At 46.2% G+C, this 21,095-nt stretch overlaps 2 protein-coding genes across 8 annotated transcripts; one reads left to right on the top strand and one right to left on the bottom strand.

Moving 5' to 3' along the window:
- Window positions 1-7: 7 nt before the first annotated feature.
- trim33l (tripartite motif containing 33, like) lies at window positions 8-12,987 on the bottom strand. Of its 7 annotated transcripts, none has more exons than XM_055503158.1 (16): window positions 12,692-12,976; window positions 11,932-11,990; window positions 10,733-10,867; window positions 10,054-10,180; window positions 9,701-9,817; window positions 9,480-9,594; window positions 9,138-9,284; window positions 8,782-8,893; window positions 6,873-8,509; window positions 6,434-6,588; window positions 2,186-2,297; window positions 2,058-2,114; window positions 1,784-1,906; window positions 1,253-1,501; window positions 782-831; window positions 8-640 (listed from the first exon to the last, which is right to left on the bottom strand). In XM_055503158.1, the coding sequence occupies exons 4-14, from the start codon at window positions 10,062-10,064 to the stop codon at window positions 1,262-1,264; spliced, it is 2,826 nt and encodes a 941-aa protein (XP_055359133.1). In that variant the 5' UTR covers window positions 10,065-10,180; window positions 10,733-10,867; window positions 11,932-11,990; window positions 12,692-12,976; the 3' UTR covers window positions 8-640; window positions 782-831; window positions 1,253-1,261. The 7 variants fall into 7 exon arrangements, with proteins under 7 accessions (XP_055359133.1, XP_028984619.1, XP_028984617.1 ...); XM_029128786.3 differs by having other exon boundaries at window positions 782-828; window positions 10,733-10,870; window positions 12,632-12,974; XM_029128784.3 differs by having other exon boundaries at window positions 782-828; window positions 12,632-12,974.
- Window positions 12,988-13,083: 96 nt separating this feature from the next.
- On the top strand, window positions 13,084-18,852 carry LOC129603150 (lymphocyte antigen 75-like). The gene is made up of 5 exons (XM_055503161.1): window positions 13,084-14,917; window positions 16,970-17,323; window positions 17,446-17,841; window positions 17,912-18,009; window positions 18,345-18,852. Exons 1-5 carry the CDS (start codon window positions 14,797-14,799, stop codon window positions 18,480-18,482), a joined length of 1,107 nt encoding a protein of 368 aa, XP_055359136.1. The 5' UTR covers window positions 13,084-14,796; the 3' UTR covers window positions 18,483-18,852.
- The last annotated feature ends 2,243 nt before the right edge of the window (window positions 18,853-21,095 follow it).

Genomic DNA, 21,095 nt, shown 5'->3' with positions numbered 1-21,095 from the left:
CCGACTGTTTCTCTTCCGTCATGTTTTATTAAGTAAACTTTCACACATGTAAAATATGTTTCATTGTATAATAAAAGTGTAAATGCAGCATGTAGAAATACTTCACGTACAAAAGCGTACGTGTTAAAATGGAAAAGACACCGACGGCTCGTTGGCTTGTGTCCCGAACCGGAGAGGTGCACATCAGCTCCAGTCCAGCGGCAGAACAATTAAAAAAGTGCTGTGATGCTTCACAGAACTGACACCAGAGTTCACTCTCTGAGGACCCTGCATGTCTCAACAGGTCAACATTGCGAACCAAGTGCAGTTGCACAGTCGAACTGATCCTCAGTCCACCTGATTCTACTCAGTTCACTTTTTGCAAACACAAGCAAGCTTCTGATGAACCCTGGGACGCCGATGCTGGCCAGGAACACGGATCCATTCCTCTAGTGATCACTAAGCTCATCAGAAGTGTTTGCTGGCGATGAGTCTACTGCCCATGCAACATTTGGACCAGTGGAAATCCGGGGAACTTGCAGACTCGCTTCTAGAACCAGACCACCAGGCCCAGTGAGGAACAACAGTGACTGACTGAGTGTGTGCCGTTTATGGAAGATCTCCTGGCCATCAACCTGGTCCACTCGACTGCAAACAGACCCTGAAACCACAGATGGTTAATTACATTTACAACATGTACTGCAGTTACAGCGCTGGGTTGAGTTATTTGAAGTAAACTGTGTTGTTGTAATGTACATGTACAGGATAAACGTTGAGCCTCCTCACGGAGAAGTCTACGTACCGTCTCCGTACTCTGATGACTTGACGGGTCAGGAATCTGACAGTCAGCTGCTGAGACAAATGCAGAGTTGATATTTAAAATTTAATTTAATAAAGATGTTAAGTAAAACAAGATTCTACAAAGTATATATTAAAATAAATTAACTAATAATAAACCTCCACTAAACTGAAAGACAAGATCATATTGAGTCTTTAGTCTGTCTCAGTCCAAACCTACAATTAGTGCTTTATCAGTGATTGAATGCATTTTATCAGTTTTTATGAATGAATCATTTTATAAACACGACGAGGAGAAGGTCCCAATACTCGTTCCTACCAGCGGCAGGATGTTTTCAGGCTTCTCGGTCATTTAGTCTTTTCATTTATAATGAGTTCACTTGTGTAATGTGACCACTTCCTTTCATTTTAAACATTTGGGTTTCAGTCTTCAAAGGATTAGTGATGATGTTTCCTCTCAGGAACAGGAACAGACCTTTCTGTCTCAATTTTGCATTGTGTCCTTTTTTGTTCTCTTGGCAGCTGAGGTTCCCATCAGAACCAGAAACTGCCCCAGTCTCTTCCTCGTTTCCCTCAGTTTGGACTCGGTTCTGGCGTCTTTGTTTGGATGCTGTGGGTTTGAACGTGGGTTGGGTGGAGTCAGCAGGGAAGGATGAAGCTCTGCACCGAATGTCTTCACCAACCTCCTGTGGAAACTCCTCTGCAGGCTGCTGAGCGGGTCGTCCTACAGGAGCATTAGAGACAGGTCAGGTCCACCAGTAAACTGCTGAGACCCAGTAAATCCAGTATCTGACTGATCAAGCACTTATTTATTTACAGGACAAACTGACAATCACAGGGCGGCCATGACCGGAGTGCTTTGTTCTGGCTCAGAAGGCAGAATTAGGCTACAAGAACTGACTAAAGTCTGTATGCAATCATTCAAACTACAGCAGCGTTAACACTTCTGGTGTGGGTTTCAAGAATCAACAGAACGATAAATCAGTTTAACCTCGTGGCAACTGACCTCCAGCAGTGGTGAGGACGACGCCTGCTTGAATAAAGTCCAGCTGTCAGACAGAAACTCGGCAGCTGTTACATATGCAGCGCGACGGCGGCTCAGACGCTCCGCCATCATTTTCAGGTGAGACTAAAAAAAAAAAAACACCACGGCGTTAGAGCGCCACCTTCTGGACGAAGCTCGCATCCATCGCAGACACTCGTGAAACAATAACATGGATGCCCTGAACTCATTAAGACTAAATGGACGAGCAGAACCAGCCCAGTTCTGGCTGACTGACCTGAGGAAGTCGACTGCAGCCTTTGACCTTCAGGTAGAGTAGCAGACTCTCACACCTCTGAAACGCACACACACACACGTTCAGACCAATGTTTCCATCTGTGACTGATCAAATAATGAATCTCTGACCCTCTGGTTCAGCAGACTGAGACAGGGACTCCGTGCTGGTCGTGGTCTCACAGAGCTGTAGGGGTCTGAGGAGTCCGACAGGTCCTGACACAACGAACAGATCCACTCGGACCTGTAAGGCAAAGATGAGACCTAGAGCTGGTTTCAGAGTACTGGTCATACTGGTCTCATGTACTGAGACCAGTTTTTGTCCAAGTACACTCCCAGGTATTTGTACTCGGTCACCACTTCCACCTCTTCATTTTTAATAGTGAGAGGTAAGAGACAGCACGACCAGATTTCCTCAAGTCAATCATCAGCTCCTTAGTTTTACTGATGTTCAGTTGGAGGTGGTTCTGTCTACACCAGTCCACAAAGCTGTCCACCACTTCCTGGTACTCTGCTACTGTAGGACGTATCCAGGGGGGGTGAGTCTTTAGAGAAGTTCTGGAGAACAGGACTCTGAATTGTACCTGAAGTCTGAGGTGTAGAGGGTGAAGAGGAGGGAGACAGGACTTCTGACAATCTTTACATCTAGGCTATGTACCACATGCTTTTAAGGTGGCTGTGGTCAAACCTTTATTGAAAAAAACTACTCTGGACCCTGGAGAACCCATTTCAAATTTACCATTTATTTCCAAGATTCTTGAAAAAATCATGGCTAAACAATTATCTGACCACCTGAGTGGGAATAACCTGTATGAAGATTTTCAGTCAGGATTTAGAAAACGTCATAACACAGAAAGAGCTCTGGTTAGAGTCACTAATGATCTTCTCTGAGCTTCGGACAATGGTCTAGTTTCTATCCCTGTCCTGTTAGAGCTTAGTGCTGCATTTGATACAATTGATCATAACATTATTACAGACACTAGAACATCAGAATTAAAAGAACAGCATTGGGATGGTTTAAATCCTATTTGTTGAACAGATTCCAGTTTGTTCATGTTAATGATGAATTCTCCACACGCACAAGGATTAGCTATGGAGTACCACAGGGTTCTGTGCTTGGTCCAATTCTGTTTAGCCTATACATGTCTCCTCTAGGTGAGATTATTAGAAAACATTCTATTAATTTTCATTGTTACGCAGATGATACTCAGCTATATATGTCCTTGGAACCAAATGAAACAGATCAACTAGTCAAAATTCAGAGTTTTTTAAAAGACATCAAGTCCTGGATGTCCCAAAACTTCCTTTAACTAAATTCAGATAAAACTGAGATTCTTATTGTTGGTCCTAAAAATCTGAGAGAGACACTATTGAGTCAGATAGCCACCCTGGATGGCATAACATTAGCTTCAGATTCTACTGTGAGGAACCTTGGTGTCATCTTTGACCAGGATCTCTCTTTTACATTATACATTAAACAAATCTCCAGAACCGCCTACTTCCATTTTAGAAATATAGCTAAAATCAGAAGCATCCCCTCTCAGAGCGATGCAGAGAAACTGATCCATGCATTTGTTACCTCTAGGCTGGACTACTGTAACTGCTTACTCATAGGATGTCCTAACAGCTCCTTAAAAAGCCTACAGCTCATTCAAAATGCTGCAGCCAGAGTTCTGACAGGAATTAGAAAGAGAGATCACATTTCTCCTACATTAGCTTCTCTGCACTGGCTGCTTGTAAAATGTAGGATAGAATTTAAAATTCTCTTACTCACCTACAAAGTACTCAATGATAAAGCTCCTTCTTATCTTAAAGACCTCATAGTTCCTTATGCTCCCAGCAGAACGCTTTGTTCTCAGAGCGCTGGGCTACTTGTGGTTCCTAGAGTGTTTAAATGTAGAACGGGAGGCAGAGCTTTTAGCTACCAAGCTCCTCTCCTCTGGAACCAACTCCCTCTTCAGGTTCGAGAAGCTGACACACTCTCCACCTTTAAGATTAGGCTTAAAACCTTCCTTTTTTATAAAGCTTATAGTTAGAGATGGTTCAGGTCACTGGCACAGGAACCATCTGTTAGTTAAGTTGCAAAAGACATAGACTGCTGGGGGACTTAATTTATACTCTGAGCTCCTCTGTTTCTCTACCTCCCATCGTTGTTCTATGTTCAACTAACCTTGTCTCTTTCTCTCCAGTAGTTGTGCCCCTCTCTCTCTCTAACCATCCTGCCTGTGTCCAGTCCCTGGTCCAACCATCCTGCCTGTGTCCAGTCCCTGGTCCAACCATCCTGCCTGTGTCCAGTCCCTGGTTCAACCATCCTGCCTGTGTCCAGTACCTGGTCCAACCATCCTGCCTGTGCTCAGTACCTGGTCCAACCATCCTGCCTGTGTCCAGTCCCTGGTCCAACCATCCTGCCTGTGTCCAGTACCTGGTCCAACCATCCTGCCTGTGCTCAGTACCTGGTCCAACCATCCTGCCTGTGCTCTGTTGTTGCATGTAGCAATCCACGTCTGGACTAAGGTAACCTGACCTACATGTGAACTTAACTCCCTCATTGAAGAGCCTCTACGTCCTTTCCAGTCCCCAGAGATAGGGGACCCTGAATCTTTCTCCACGACAGGAGACTGGTTTCTATCACAACAGGCACCAATTGGTGCCAACATCTCACATGTCCATATCAAAGAACCATGAGTCCACTTTGTTGATCTACCTGTAAATCTCATAGGATTCCACCTCTGCTTATCATTCCAAAAGGACAGACTGTCACATTTATCACTGAGAAGCTGCCTCTCCCAGAACTGGGACCACCAGCCATAAAATGTGGAATGTGCTCCTTGAGAGACCAAGAGACTTCATTTGGACACAAGTTCTAGTTCAGATGCACCAGAACTTTCAACTTCCATGAAACAGATGCCATTGTATTCTGTGGACAAAATGTTTTCATTTGATGTTAGATTGGTTTTTGTGCGATGTTTAATACCTGATCTACAGATTTGCCAGGAAATTCCTAAAGTCACAACTTATCACCACCCTTTCCTTTGTGTGAAGGCACAAAGTTGAAATAGAGATACTCACCTTCTTTACTTCTTTTAATCTGTGCAACATACACATGGACTATGTCCACCAGCTACAATTAGGTATCCTCATTATTGTATTACATTTTTAAGTGTTACAATTGTTTAATTAGTAATGTCTAGATTAGGTCATTTATGATTTGATTTTGCTTGCATTTATTATTCGTGTATGTTTTAGTGTTTACTGGGTGTTGCATAAGACAAGACCAGGCATCATGAATAACATTTCATTTGTTACAGCGTTGTAAGGGACCACGTTTAAGACCTTAATATTCTATGCGTTTAATATTGATGTTTTACCATTCTGACTTCTCTGCTTATTTGAGTGTCAAAGTGATCGTTACATGCGTACTGTGTTATGGTGTGATGGAACTTTGAGCTTGATGAAAAGAGGAAAGCTTAGTTATCCCAGATTTAGGAGCGATCCAAATCAAATAGTTTGATTCCTGATCTGAAGAGGTGGAACACCACTAGGAAACTGCGAAACTGAAACTATTACAACCAGTCCTTAATTGACTCGCTATTTTTGATCGAACTAATTAAATTAGATTCCAGCCCGTTTGCTTTTTGGGCTAGTTTAAGTAGCGCTGACGCTTGGAAACACCTTGGAAGTCCAGCCTGGCTGACTGTTACTTCACTGACCCCGAGCCGTCATCATCACCGCGGGCGACGATTCCTGGCCCAGAGGCCGTGGCACCTGGACCAGAGAGGGCACGCCTGCTCAACCAACCGGTACCGGGAGACGCTGCACAGCGGCTACAGCTCCAAACTAAGGCAAGACGAACATCTCTAATCCTCTGAGAAGTCTGGTGTTTCTCAAAGCGCTAAAACTGAACATTCCAAATTGATTAGTTGTCCTTAGATTTGCATTAGTTAGAGTGAAATACTCTTTTCGCTTGATCAAAGCCATCATGCACGCAGGTCTTGACCATTCCTTGTGCTTTCACTCATTGATTCATTTACTGTTGATCATCTCATTTTGAGTATTTCCATATTATGTTATTCATGTATCCAGTAGTGTTAGATTAATAAAACGTTAAAAGGAATCTGGTTTTGTGTGCATTGTTCTTCAGATTTAAGCAGAGGTCACTGAACCGCGACAAGAATTCACGGCATAAGCTTTTAACTAGTTCCTGTTCAGAGATTTGAAGGATCTCTATCAGGTGTTCACATTACCAGGACACTCACCAGGTCACTCTTCAGCTTTGCCAGAAAGTTTAAAAAAAGAAAATTTATCTGAAAACTAGTGAACTACACTGTAGTAGTAACAGTGAAGTAACAACCACACGGTGTCTGTATGGTGAATTCTTACCAAAAGTCAGGTCCAACGGGGGGAAGGTGACAGTCTCTGTGGTATCCCCGACCACAGGAAAAGCAGATTATTGAGCCATCAGCACATCCACAAGCTGAGCAGGAAACTAGCTGCAGGGTCACAGGAGACTCTGGAGTCGATTCATTAGCGTGGGACTGGAACACAGAACAACACAGGTGAGAGTTCTGCTCGGTCGTAAGCCATAAATTTAAGTATTAGTCGCTTTCTAACTGTGACACTGATGCAGCATCAGCTGACAATCAGGAGAAAACGTGACTGAGTCTGTTTTTCCTATCCTGAACCTCATCCTGGACGATGAGTGTTACATTTTAAACCAGCTCAGAGCACGAATGTTTCAGAGACATTTGTACACTAAGCACTAGATGCACATCAGCGAGCTGTTTGATTGGTTCAACATCCTGATCAGTAGACACCCTACCTCACAGTTGTCCCTCATCTCTTCCAGGTAAATCCCATCCTTGGCGAATCCTCGGGCCAGGCGATAAGTGGGGAGGGGGCAGCCGGGTGGCGGTGGGGGCAGGGGCAGCCTGAACAAACACACCTTGGGTTGCCACTGGCTCAACCTGCTGTCCTGCTGTCCAGGGCCACTCGGATCTTCAGAATCGCTGTCCGCCGTTTCACTTCTGGACTGGAGGGGTTCGGTTTCTTCACACATGGTGGAGGTGGGTTCGTTCTCAGCAGGTTCCTGCCGCTTCATCTCCACCTGCTGCATGCCGTGATCACAGGCAGAGTCTGCCACTGCCTTCACCACATGACTCAGGTCCTCATGTTCTAGTGACGAGGAATCAGGTGTAAAGTCAGAGGGGACGGGCTGGGGGGACGACGCCGGGCCAGAGGGGACGGGGTGCGGTTCCGGGCCAGAGGGGATGGGCTGCGGGTGCGGTTCCGGGCCAGAGGGGACGGGCTGCGGGGACGACGCTGGGCCAGAGGGGACGGGCTGGGGGGACGACGCTGGGCCAGAGGGGACGGGGTGCGGTTCCGGGCCAGAGGGGATGGGCTGCGGGTGCGGTTCCCGGCCAGAGGGGACAGGCTGGGGGGACGACGCTGGGCCAGAGGGGACGGGCTGGGGGGACAGCTCCACCACAGTTTGGTTTGACTGTGCCTTTGGACTAGGTCCAACAAAGATTTGATTTTCTGCAGTGACTGAAGGAACTGTCACAGCACTGCTCAATACCGGAGCGGCCTGTACTGTAACTGTATATCCCCGTCTGGAAGGCTGAGGTAGAGGCGGAAGCAGGGTAGATCTGTACAGCAGGATGACAGCAGGCTGGTTCTGACTGGGAGAAGGTGGCTGGTGTGAACCCACGGGCACAGACTGAGGGCTGTTCAGAGATGAAGACTGATTAGGCTGCAGGGTAGAAATTGGTTGGGCGGGGATGAAAGGGGAGGAGATGGAGAAGGAGCCTGAGGTGGAGCATAATGAGGAGGAGGAGGGGGCAGCTGAGGACAGTAAAACACTGTTGCTGGTCCCAGTCTGGCAGACAGCTTTAGAGTCAGGTTGTGTTACGGTGAACAAAGACATAGAGGAGTCAAAGCTACGAGGAGGAAGAGGCTTTTTGTTCACATACTTCTGAAGAGAAGACAAATGCGTGTCCCAGCATTGTTCAGTGGTGGCATTCAGGCCTGTGGTTTGGTGCTTGGCACAGGTAGATGATGGAGGAGCAGCCGAGGAAAAGCCTGTGAGGACAGAGGAAGGTGGTAGGAGCCATAGCTGACCTGGTGGAGGAAGGTTTGCTGGAGCACCTGAGCTGCAGCTTACAGTTTGTAAAGGAGGTCTGGAGGCAGAAGAGGGAGAACCGGCTGTAGAAGCGGAGGTGGAGGTAGAGCTTGGCACAAAGGAGGAGCAGGTTGGAGGACACTGGTGACCAGAGGAGGAAGCTGCAGTGCTTTGCACTGGAGCAGCTAAACCAGAGTCATTACTGGTCTCTGTTTGAAGGCCATGTGTGGACTGTAGGCCGGTAATGGTGGTGGGAGAAAGGACGGAGCAGGTGTCTGGAGGATCTGGGTCCTGAGGTGAGGACACAGAGAAGGGCACCCACGATATCTCAAGGTTCCCTGGAATCAGATGCACGAGAGCCAATAAAACCCAGATCATGGGTAAAGCCTGGATGAACTTATCCTTGTTACTATAGAGACCACAGTTACCGCCAGGCTCAGTTTAATGAAGAAATTTGAAATGCAGCCTTCAGGTGAAGAAAACAAAGAATAGAGACACTGTGGCCGAACCTGAGATGCTCAACAAACTAAGACTGGCCAGTAGTGAGGAGACATGGAAGCGAGTGGTTACTAAGCAGCGCAGAGCGGCTCCAACACCTGTAACAACTCACCAAAGTTTAAAACGGTCATCAGGGAGTTACTGTCCGTGACGACCTTCATTTGAGGAATGAGCTTAGGAAGAGGCAAGTTCAGACCTGGAAGATTCTTCAGCTGAGACTCAATCTGAGGGAAGAGAGTCACAAACCAGTCAAACAGACCTGAATCTGTGTTTACAGCAGCTGTGGGGTGAAGCTCCGGCATCAGGCAGGTGTCGCTTGACTTTGTTGGTACAGACAGAAACTGAGCCTCCTCACAGCAGAACCAACAAACCTGAAGGTTTCTTCACAAACTGTGGGCGGAGCTGCCCGGTTTATGGGCTGCCGGACAGGGACAGAACAAAGTGCTTGTGCCCTGGAGGCCGGCTCACCTGCGCTCGGTAGGTTTGCAGGCTCATGAGGTCGTTGGTGCTTTTGGCGTCGTCTGCAGCATCAGTCACTGCCTGTAGACTTTTGTGCAGCTCCCTCATCTGCGCCATCCTCATGTGAATCCAGTCAAGCTCAGACTGGTGCACCTTCTGCAGAAACATAGACACATTTTAACATTGTGTAAAACTGGTTTTCTGCTGTGTGTGAGGCCTACGGTGTCTGACATCAAGATCCGTTCATGTGTTCACCACCTCAATCTAAAGCTGCTTTCTCCACATGAGCATCAGTGGCAGTTAATAAGTTAATAAGTAATAAGTTAGTGAGGCACTCGATAGAAAAATGACCTGAATCTCCTCAATGAGGTTCTCCTTCCTTTTCTGCAGGTGCTGTAGAAAGGCATCGTACGACTGGTGCAGTTGGACCTTTAGACAAGACTCGTTCTGAACAATGTCCTTCACCCTGAAACAGCACAGCACACAGGTTCTGCTGTACTTTCTTTCCAGAACCATACAATTCCTTCAGATCACTGTCCCAGTACTCCCATTAGTGCAGCTGGAGCATGTACCTGGTCTCCATGTCCTGCAGTGTCCGCTTCATGGTGTCTCTCCGGGCTCTGATTGGATCCACCTGGTCCTCCAGCTGCTTCTTCAGCCCGTCCAGTGCTTCACTAACAAACTCGTACCTAGTGGAGGCGACATGACACCGGTGATGTCTACAAATGACGAGGCAGTTGTTCGGCTCCAGGTCGTTCTGTCAGCATGTATGTACATTTACTCATCTGGTCTGAACTCAACCAAGAACGATTGGTCTGAACTCAATCTGGAAAGTTCTGACGGACACCATCTTGGCAAAGCATGTAGTTTTCGATGTTAGGTTTAAAGTTGCAGAACCAGACTGTTGTTCGCACACACTGCGTACCTGTGGTTCATGTGGGTCGTGAGCTGACAGTCCCGACAGGTGAGCTGGTTACAGGTGAAGCAGAAGAGTTTGAGCGGCTCAGATGGGTGCAGTCTGCAGAATTTGGTGGGAGGGTTGGAGCTACCTTCTGTTGAGAGAAACGACAACACACGCATGAACATCCTGCAGTGACACGTCAGACAGAAGAACACTGACGGCGTTGAGGCTATTTCAACACATGGTTCCACTTTGGCACTTCCACTTTCCACTTTGGTGGCTCAGTGGCAGAGCATTGGTTTGGGGATGGGTTAAATGCAGTAGACAAATTAGGTTTTACATTGTATGCAATAATGACCAATAAAGGCTTTCTTCTTTCCGAAGGAGACGTGAGGATTAAACTGAGCGTGTGTGGGAGGAGTCCGTGTACAATGAACTAGTGAAGCAGAAATCAGAGCACAGCAGAGACATCAGAGGTGGAAGCTGGGAATGTTTAACACACAGCTACAAATGAGACGTGTCTGATAAACCCGAAAAGCTGTTCTACCAGCGCAGTGGTGTCCTCATTACAGAAACCGAAGGCAATGAAGAGTCGACTGTAACCTGGTCATTAAGGGAACGGTTGAGCTCATTTATTGTCAGAAAAGCTGCCTCAGAAACTAAATCTGTGTAAACGCGCACACCCTGAGACGAATGATCTGACCTGCAGGGGGCTGGTTGAGCAGCCGGTGGGATCTGGTGACGGAGACCCTTCGATGGGCTGAAACACAGTCCTCACACAGAGCTTCCTGGCAGTCCAGACACCAACAGCTGAAGGACGGGCGTCACAGCTGCTGCACTGCTGAGACAGAGCCAGAAGGGTTCATGGAGCCACACTGGAAGAGATGCCGTCCAGCGTGTCAGTGGGCAGCAGGAGGCAGGTTCACGCTTCACGGCTCAGAAACTACAACAAAGTCAGCTGTGAGATGAAGATCTGTCACGACATGTACAGCGCTCACTAACAGGCGGACTGCGGTCCGGATCCAGAAGCTGTTCCATACGGACCCGGAGCTACAGAGCCAACCGAACGTTTGGTTCAGAATCCAGCAGGGCACCTTGATTTATGCGCTGCTATTTACGGTTGTTATTTTGTGGATGTGAGAACACATTGGCCAGCTGAATGGGAGTTAAGCAGTCCCACCGGACTTCACCGAGCTAAACGATTCTGTGGATCACAGGTGGGAAGGTTTGGCACATGAGAGAAGGTGTAAGGTTTAAGGCAAGGGAAAATAAAGACGGCGGTAACAGTTGCGTGTAGCTAGCAAAAACCAAGGGAGATACAGAGAGGGAGAGGGGGAGGCAGCTACCGGATCTATGGAAAGTAGCCCTGTACATGTTTGGCTCCACACACAACTGCGAGGACACTTCCTCTATGAAGACATAGTGTCCTCATATAAACACCTCCACATGTGTATGAGAACGGCCCTGACTTCATTCAAGCCCAGGTTTTAAATTCTAGCAGGACAAGCTAGAGCTGCATTGTCTCACTGAGCAACAAAGTGGGGGAGCTTTTTATAACCTGTTAAATTTGACTTTTGAGTCAAGATGTAAAGAAAGCTCCTATATTGTATTTCTAACAGAAGTTTACTTCTTGCTTATTTTGAAAAGCAGCCCCACCTTTATAGCATAAATTAGATAACATTGTAAATATATGCTCAGTTCAATGTTATATGACAATAAATTTGTCAAAATTTTATGTAACCGGACCTCTTTAAATTTTAGTTGAATACCCCTGATGTAGAGGGTCCCGTTCTACACAGAACAGAGGATGAGCCTGTCCTCCAGTCTCAGAACATCCACAGCCTGGTGCTGCGGATGTTCTATCCAGTTCCAGAGGTCCAGGCCCAGCAGAGCTTTAGTTACCTGGCTGAAGCCATTTCCTGGATCTTCTCTGGTGTTCATACTGAAGTTATTCTCATGTCCTGAAACACAGACACAGAAGAAATAATTTACTCTGGTCACAGACTGTGAGAAAGAAGTCCAACACTCGTCTTAGCAGCATCGTCCTGTAACATGTAACAGAGCCAGTGGCGCTGGGACACGTGTGTCAGCCGATCCAGGGTCAACAAGCAACAAGCCCGATTCCCCACACAAGACAAACCATGTACCAACTCCAAGTTCTGCAGGGAGGGGAGGTCCAACTAGCTACTGGAACCTCCCTGTGACTGCTAACGGGACGTAACTGTCCTGTCCAGAACCGCAGCTCAGCTGATGACCCGCTCCACGTTGTTCAAGAGCATGAGTTGAATACGCTGTTAGTTAATAGAAGTAGCAATAATAGTAAACAATTACAATACGTTGAATAACAAACTCAAGGACAAAGTCCAAAAAAAAGCTTTAATTCACAGAGAACAATCAGCACGGCTGCAGCCCGCGTTGGTACCGGCAGTAACAGCAGCTTTTTAACATTATTCGTCTGAACTTCACATCGCTCTCAGAATTACAGGCCGACGCGTCTGGGTCCAACCCCGGGCATCTACGGAACCATGTGAACGCACACTTCCCCCTTACTCTCCAGTGATTTAGTACCGGTTAGAGGTCCTGGCGGTCTGGGTTCACCTACCTTCCGACCTAACTTTAGTTTAGGTTCTGGTGATACTGCGATTAGAAACGTGAAGTTTACCGTTAGCCTGCGGCCGACACTCGCCGTTAGCCGTTAGCCGCTAGTCGTTAGCCGCTAGCCGTTAGCCTGGAGCTCCGCTCCGCCAGTTAACAAGTCCCGTTCGGGTCCACGTGTTGTCCGGGGGTGCTGGGCTCTATCCGAGGTCCACCGAACTTAACGAGTTGGGTCTGGTGACACGTGGACGGAGATCACCGAGCATTTCCGAACGGTGTTTGTGCGTGCAGCGTCTTCAGCTCTGTGTCATTGTTGATCTAATAGTGAGTGATTGTGCCAGAATCACACAGCTTCACCTGATCCCAACAAAGTTCTCTGGCTCTCCGCCTCTGTACACTGCTTTAGGAATGACGGAACACCTCCTCTTAGTCGTGACATCATTATTTTGCAGTGTGCACATCATTGATGACGGAATCCTGGGAATAAAGCGTGGACATAAATAGGCCAGCATGACCTGAGGTTCTGTCAAACATCTGAGCAGCAGTTTGTGAGCAGAGTTGTCTTTACTGGTGCACACATGCATGGAAGTAAACTTAACGCATTTGTTAATACACAGGAACCTCTTTGCAATGCTGGGCCCACGGTACCTGAATGTCTGGATGGAATCTTAATCCTAAAGGGAGGTTTCATTGTGACAGAACCTTGACATACATACTGTATAAATCTAATTAATGGCATAGATCTAATGTGACGATCAAACCCATCATCTGCTTCTCTTCACCTCCACTTTGCCTTTCTGCCCTTTACTCAGTACAGCTGTCATGCACGGTGCTGTCTGAATGAAGACCTTTTCAGAATCAGAATCAGAAAAGCTTTATTGCCAGGTTCTGAAGAGAGCACTTTACAGGACAAGGAATTTGACTTGGTGCAAAAAAAAGTACAAACAGTACAACATGACATGGTAAAAGTACAACATACAACATGACATGGTAAAAGTACAACATAGAACATGACATGGTAAAAGTACAACAAACAACATGACATGGTAAAAGTACAACAAACAACATGACATGGTAAAAGTACAACAAACAACATGACATGGTAAAAGTACAACAAACAACATGACATGGTACTTGAATAGTGCAATTGAGGATAAATTTGGTAAATTTTGGTTTATTCAGCAGGCCATAATGTCCTCTGTCCCAAAAGCCCAAAACAAGGTGTTGAACCCCCCTTTTGTAATTATACCTTAAATAAAAGAGACACAAACAGTTGAGACCTTTTAGGATTTTTTCTTTACTTTTACTTTACTGCTGCAGTTTACAGCAAAGGCAACTTCCTCTCACTAAAGACGGAACAGAGGGCAGCTTAGTTTTAACCTGGAGCGGAGCGTGGTCAGCGTTCGGGGGGAATATTCAAGCATCAAGCACATCAAGGACAAAGATGCTACAAACAGGTACTCCCTGTTCTTGATGAGCACAGCTAACGAGGTTACAGCGAATTAGCAGAATAGGTTTCAGTGATTAAATGCAATGTTTTTCTAACACAAGGCTGTGAGGACAGCACACACACATCCTATTCATCACACTATGAAGAGTTCACTGTGACTTTGATGGTTCCACATGTAAAATGAAACCAAGCCATGATTTGAATAGTTAGTTTGAAGGTCGGTCGCATAATTACAGCATTAGTCAAATAGAAATGCATTAATGTAAAATATTGTGGAGCCACATAAACATGAACATTATTGTTATTAAGGTGGAGCTTTTACTTCATTCAATTACATGCTGTGATTTTAATGTGATGAGACATCAGGGACGTGTTGGAAGTGAGACATAAGAAGATAAAGGTTATTCCTTTGTCTTTGGTGTTTGTTTGCTGGGCCTCTGGGTTCATGACCCGAGTCCCTGCTTTACATCCGAACAAACTGTTGATTCAAATCAGTCATTTCCATCAGAGTCTGAACCAAACGAAGCTGAACTGATTCATCTGCATGTTCGTTTATAGGCTCCATAATGACCTGCACTGGCTCCGTCTGCAAGAGAGGGGGGGTTATAACCAGTTGTGACTGTCTCATAGACACAGCTGGATCCTGACACGTACATTGACTCAGGGACTGGGGGTCCAGAGCTGCAGGACTGGGTCCAACCAGAACTTTGCATTACCTTATTATGTGTAAGGTTTTTGCTCGTGACCAGCGAGGTTTTGTGTTCGTCCATAACAGTTCTGGTGTTTTCAGAGTTCAGTTCTCGGTGAAAATGAACCAACTCCTGATTCTGCTGCTGCTGTCAGGTCTGTAATTCTGGGTCACAGACCCGTTTCCTGCGAGTCTGCGTTTAAGACTGCATCAGTTTTGGACCTACTGTTTTCTAGACGTCTGTGTCTGTGTCTGTTTCTGTCTCTGTGTTTGTGTTTGTGTTTGTATTTGTGTTTGTGTTTGTGTTTGTGTTTGTGTTTCTGTTTCTGTTTCTGTTTCTGTCTGTCTGTCTGTTTCTATCTGTTTCTGTCTGTGTCTGTGTCTCTGTTTCTGTCTGTGTCTCTGTTTCTGTCTGTGTCTGTGTTAGTGTCTGTGTCTCTGTTTCTGTCTGTGTCTGTGTCTGTGTCTCTGTTTCTGTCTGTGTCTCTGTTTCTGTCTGTGTTAGTGTCTGTGTCTCTGTTTCTGTCTGTGTCTGTGTCTCTGTTTCTGTCTGTGTCTGTGTCTCTGTTTCTGTTTCTGATTCTGTCTGTGTTTGTGTTTGTGTTTGTGTTTGTGTTTGTGTTTGTGTTTGTGTTTTGTTTGTTTTGTTTTTTGTGTTCTGTTGTTTGTGTCTTTCTGTTCTGTTTTTTTTCTTTCTGTTTTTTTTTTTTTTTGGGGGATGGTGTTTGTGTTTTTTTTTTTGTTGTGTTTCTGTCTGTGTCTGTGTTGTGTCTGTTCTTTTCTCTGTTCTGTCTGTTTTCTCTCTGTCTCTTGTTTGTGTTGTGTTGTGTTGTGTCTGGCGTCTGTGTTTGTCTCTGTTTCTGTCCGTTTCTGGCGTGTCTGTGTCCTGTGTTTTGTCTGTGTCTGTTTCTGTGTCTGTGTCTGTGTCTGTGTCTGTGTCTGTGTCTGTGTCTGTGTCTGTGTCTGTGTCTCTGTTTCTGTCTGTGTCTGTGTCTGTGTCTGTGTCTGTCTGTGTCTCTGTTTCTGTCTCTGTTTCTGTCTGTGTCTGTGTCTCTGTTTCTGTCTGTGTCTGTGTCTCTGTCTGTGTCTGTGTCTGTGTCTGTGTCTGTGTCTGTGTCTCTGTTTCTGTTTCTCTGTCTCTGTTTCTGTCTCTGTTTCTGTCTGTGTCTGTGTCTCTGTTTCTGTTTCTGTCTGTGTCTGTGTCTGTGTCTGTGTCTGTGTCTGTGTCTGTGTCTGTGTCTGTGTCTGTGTCTGTGTCTGTGTCTGTGTCTCTGTTTCTGTCTGTGTCTGTGTCTGTCTGTGTCTCTGTTTCTGTCTCTGTTTCTGTCTCTGTTTCTGTCTGTGTCTGTGTCTGTGTCTGTGTCTGTGTCTGTGTCTGTGTCTCTGTTTCTGTCTGTGTCTGTGTCTGTCTGTGTCTCTGTTTCTGTCTCTGTTTCTGTCTGTGTCTGTGTCTGTGTCTGTGTCTGTGTCTGTGTCTGTGTCTGTGTCTGTGTCTGTGTCTGTGTCTCTGTTTCTGTCTCTGTTTCTGTCTGTGTCTGTGTGTGTGTGTGTGTCTGTGTGTGTGTCTGTGTCTGTGTCTGTGTCTCTGTCTCTGTCTCTGTCTCTGTTTCTGTCTGTGTCTGTGTGTGTGTGTGTGTCTGTGTCTGTGTCTCTGTTTCTGTCTGCGTCTCTGTCTGTTTCTGATTCTGTCTCCGTGTTTCTGTCTGTGTTTCTGTCTGTGTCTGTGTCTGTGTTTCTGTCTCTGTTTCTGTGTGTGTGTGTGTGTGTGTGTGTGTGTGTGTGTGTGTGTCTGTGTCTCTGTTTCTGTCTCTGTTTCTGTCTGTGTCTGTGTGTGTGTGTGTGTGTGTGTGTGTGTCTGTGTCTGTGTCTCTGTTTCTGTCTGCGTCTCTGTCTGTTTCTGATTCTGTCTCCGTGTTTCTGTCTGTGTTTCTGTCTGTGTTTCTGTGTGTGTGTGTGTGTGTGTGTGTGTGTGTGTGTCTGTATCTCTGTTTCTGTCTGTGTTTCTGTCTGTGTCTGCGTCTGTGTTTCTGTCTCTGTTTCTGTGTGTGTGTGTCTGTGTCTGTGTCTCTGTTTCTGTCTGTTTCTGATTCTGTCTCCGTGTTTGTGTTTGTGTTTGTGTTTGTGTTTCTGTCTGTGTCTGTTTCTATCTGCATCTGTCTGTTTCTGTCTCTGTCTCAACCTTTGCTGTGTTTCTGTCTCTGTCTCAGCCTTCACTGTGTCTGTGTTGGCTGAAGATGTCACCAGACATTATAAAGCCGTTGTCCAGGAGATGAACTGGGCCGAAGCTCGAAGTTACTGCAGAGCGAAATTTACCGAACTCGCCTCCATCCAGGACGCAGCCAGCAACACTGCAGCTCTACCGGTTTCAGGGAAAGGGAGGTTCTGGATCGGACTCTTCAACACCAGCTGGAGATGGTCTCTGGGGAACGAGGATGCTTCTCTGAACTACACCAACTGGGCCCCATTACAGCCTGAACCCGGGTCCTGTGTGACAGTATCTGATTCTGGACTCTGGTCTGTCAGAGACTGTGCGGTGCAGTACAGGTCCTTGTGCTACAGCGGTGAGTGTGACTGTACTTGGCTGTGGAACATGTTGGACCGATCCGCTGAGAGGCCCGATCAGAAATGTGGGTTTGACAGTAATACATAGGTTTAGCTGCTTGATGTCTCTGCATGATTCCAGCTGCCACCAATAGTCAGGTCCTGGTCCAGACGCTGATGAGCTGGGACGACGCCCAGGCAAACTGCAGGTCTCAGTTCACGGACATGAGCAGCATCAGGACGGCGGCAGACAACACGCAGGCCTCCAGCCTGTTGTCCAGCCCGGCTCAGCCCACAGCACTTTCATCTGGAACCTCAACTCTGCTCAACCGTCCCACCAGCCAGTTGTCCCCTGTCGAAGCCTGGTTCGGGTTGTCCAGGTTCCTCTGGGGCTGGTCGGACAGCAGCACGTTCAACTACAGTCAGTGGGGACAGAACCAGCCCATTTGGACCTTGAACTGCGTGGCGCTGGACGCGGCATCAGCTCAGTGGTTCTCCCAGGTCTGCGAGGACAACCTCCCCTTCATCTGTTACACAGGTGAGTCCTGGATCTGCAGTCCGGTCCAGTTCATCTGGTCTGTGCTCATCAGGTTCTTCATCCTTTGCAGACAGGACATATTCAGATCTGAAGACCGTGAAGGTTCGGCTGAGTGGAGGGCCTGCAGACCCCAACGACTCGGTTCTCCAGGATTCCATCCTGCAGCAGGTCAGAGGAACATGAAAGTTCTGAGCTGAAAAAAATGACGGCCCAGCACCACAGAAACACTGTGTGGTAGGGAGAAGAGGTGTGATCCAGCCCAGATCTGCTTGGGTAACAATAACAGAACCTTAAGAACCTGGCCCGTACTGGTCCACAGCTGGGTTTCAGTGGCCGTGACATTAACAGGTCAACTGTTTCCTTGGACCAATTCCCAAAGGTCCAGTTGTGATGGCGCCTCCTATGTTCACACACTGTCCACCCATTGCAGGGTTGCTGGTTCTATTCCTGTCTTTGCCTATGTTGTCATCATGGGTCAGTAACAAACATTCAAACTGTTTCAGCTGAAGCAGAAGCTGCAGGATGGAGGCGTTGGTGGAACGGAGCTCAGCTGGAGGAGGCGGCCTGACGGGGAGCTTTTCCACAGGGAGGAGGAGGAGAGAGCGCCCCCCTCTGGTTGCAATCAGAAGGTGAACCTGTGAGTCCTCTAACTGCATCAGCAGAGTCTGTGTAAACAGCTGATTGTCAAAAAAGGCAAATCGCCATTTTTCTTCTTACACCACTTATTTTCTCTTTTGCTTCTCTCACAAACATTCCACTCTGTCCTTTGTAAGTTGTGTGGTACAGTAGCTCAGTACGAACGGAGCATCGGCCTCCGGCATCAGGTGTGCCATTGAGCAAGTCACTTTACACCACTCCCTCAGGGGACGGGTCCAAATTCAGAAATAGATAAAGTATGTGTAATCTAATCTCTAATAAATAATTAACACTAACATGTCGCTTTCCCTGGAGTTTATTTCCTTCTCATCTTTGTTGACTTTTGTATATAAATAATAGATTAAAATAGTTTTCACATTTACTTTCTGTTTTGAGCTCCTTATAGTTTTGCTTTGAAGAAAAATACTTCATGTGTACATCTTCAAATCTTTAAATCAACATTCTATTATATGCAGAAATAAATAAACCATTCCTTTGCTTTATCTATTCATTTTTATTTGTGACATGATTTCAGTTTTACATAGTATAAATGTTGAGCTTCTCCATTAGAGCTGAGATGATTACAGAAGAATTATAATAATAAGTCAGACGTTAGTAGTTTGATTTATGAAATAATCAAATGTAAAAAAGACATTTAGTACAAACAATAATTATTTATGTTTCATATTCTGGAAGTTTTATTAATAGAAAAGTCACAGTTTTATTGGTGTATTTAAACTGAAGCAGTTACAACCTGTGACCCGGGCCCAAAGATCACATCCAAACCGGACCCGAATCTCATTCTTCACGATTCTGCTCTCATTCAAGTGGCCCCAAACTTTTTATTGACTTTTTTAATGCTTTTATCTTTTTTATAATTCCTATTTATTAGTTATTGCAAGTAACAGTTTCTTTTGAATATTTCTTATACATTGTAACGTCATGTCAGTAGAACAATTTAAAAAAATCAGTCTGTCACTTATGTCAATATTTGTACATTTTCATGCTTTTACAGTTTTGTTGATGTTTAATTACTTCAGTTTTGTCTAGTTAAACTTCGGGTTAAGTCATGTTTGATCACACACACAGAAGAAGTGACTGCAGGTGTTAGGAAATCAATAAAACGCTTCTCTATGTGCTTTGGTTCTGGTTCTGGCCCGCCCAGCACAGCACAGAGGAACCGGGCAGGTGTGTTGTTGATGTCTTCACTGCAGCTGGCAAGTGCACTTGATGTTCTTCTCTTTGTGCATGGAGCTGAACACCTGAATGGCCTGTTTGTTGATCAGTTTCCAGAAGTTCTCGAAGGAGATGTTCTGGCCACTTTCCACACCCATCTCCTGCAGGACCTGACCCAGACCCTCCTCATTCTCCACAGTCTGAAAACAGACGGAACCAGACAAGGTCAAACTGAGGGAGCCTCATATGTTTGAAAACATTTTTGTCCAGTCACGTTTAATTAAGGCTGCAAAAATGAACCTATGAAATGTACTTTATTTTAGTGATTAGTGCTTTCTGACATCGCACTTAAAGCAGCTGGAGAAGGGTTCTGGGTTTTACAGTGCATTTAGTTTCTGTCTCCCTCAGTTTATGTATACACAAATTAAATCTGGGTCAATATTCAGGTTTCACTGTAAATGCTACAGTAACAGTAATGTCAGGTAAGATCACAGCATGAAGCATCAGTGAGTGATGGAGTCTGTTGGGTCCAGTGTGACCTTTGACCCGTGATGCTGTGCGTTTAAAGCAGTGGGTGAGTCATGATTGGACAGTGCTGTGTGGTGGGCGGTACCTTGGCAACGGCAGGCAGCTGTTTGGAGATCATGGACTGGAATTGGGTGCTACTCATGGTCGATGCATCGTTGGCAGACTTTTGAAACTCTGTGACCAGCGTGTTGATGGCCAGCTCCAGGTCTGAGTACTGAAACACAAACACATCAGCTGATCAGGTGTCAGTGAACCACAGATGTCACAGAAAAGCCACTGCGTTCACTTCACAGTTCACTGTCTTGCAGTTTTATGGAGGTAAAAAAGCAAATATATTCAGTTTAATTACTGCATGTAAAACTGGAGAAAGAGCTGAACTGGTGACATGAAACCCTGGAGCTGGAAGGCAAATGTTTAACGTGAGTGACCCAGAACCGCAGCGTTCTAGTGCTACTCCACATTAAACAGCGAGCGGAACCGTCTGGTGGAGAGAAATGTGTTTCTGGTTGGGTTGTTTGTGTCCGACTGGGAGGAAACTCCCCACAGCTGGAATCCGAGGAATCTCAAAACTGTGATGAATCTGACGTGAAGCCAGAGGAGCAGGAGGTCCCACTCTGCTCAGCTTTACGGGATCCCAAAACTCGCCGATCAGAACAAAATTCTGGTCAGAACCATGAGCCTTTACGTGCTCCTGACTGACAGCGCTGTCACTTTGATTTCAAGTTGTGTCAACCACAGCTCACGAATTAGTGACGACCTGAAGGCGTGCGGGGCCCAGACATATCGGCTGCGTCAGGGAGCGGCTCGACGAAGACACCACCGAGCCAACACAGGATCTTTGTCGCTACACATTCGCGAAATCTGAGCCTGAGCTGAAGCGACCGATCGAACTCCCTCAGCCCGGTGACAGGTAA

This window comes from Betta splendens, chromosome 16 (assembly GCF_900634795.4).
Source record: "Betta splendens chromosome 16, fBetSpl5.4, whole genome shotgun sequence".
NCBI lineage: Eukaryota > Metazoa > Chordata > Actinopteri > Anabantiformes > Osphronemidae > Betta > Betta splendens.
The sequence above is the reverse complement of the archived record's forward strand: the minus strand, read 5'-3'. Positions and strand labels throughout refer to the sequence as shown.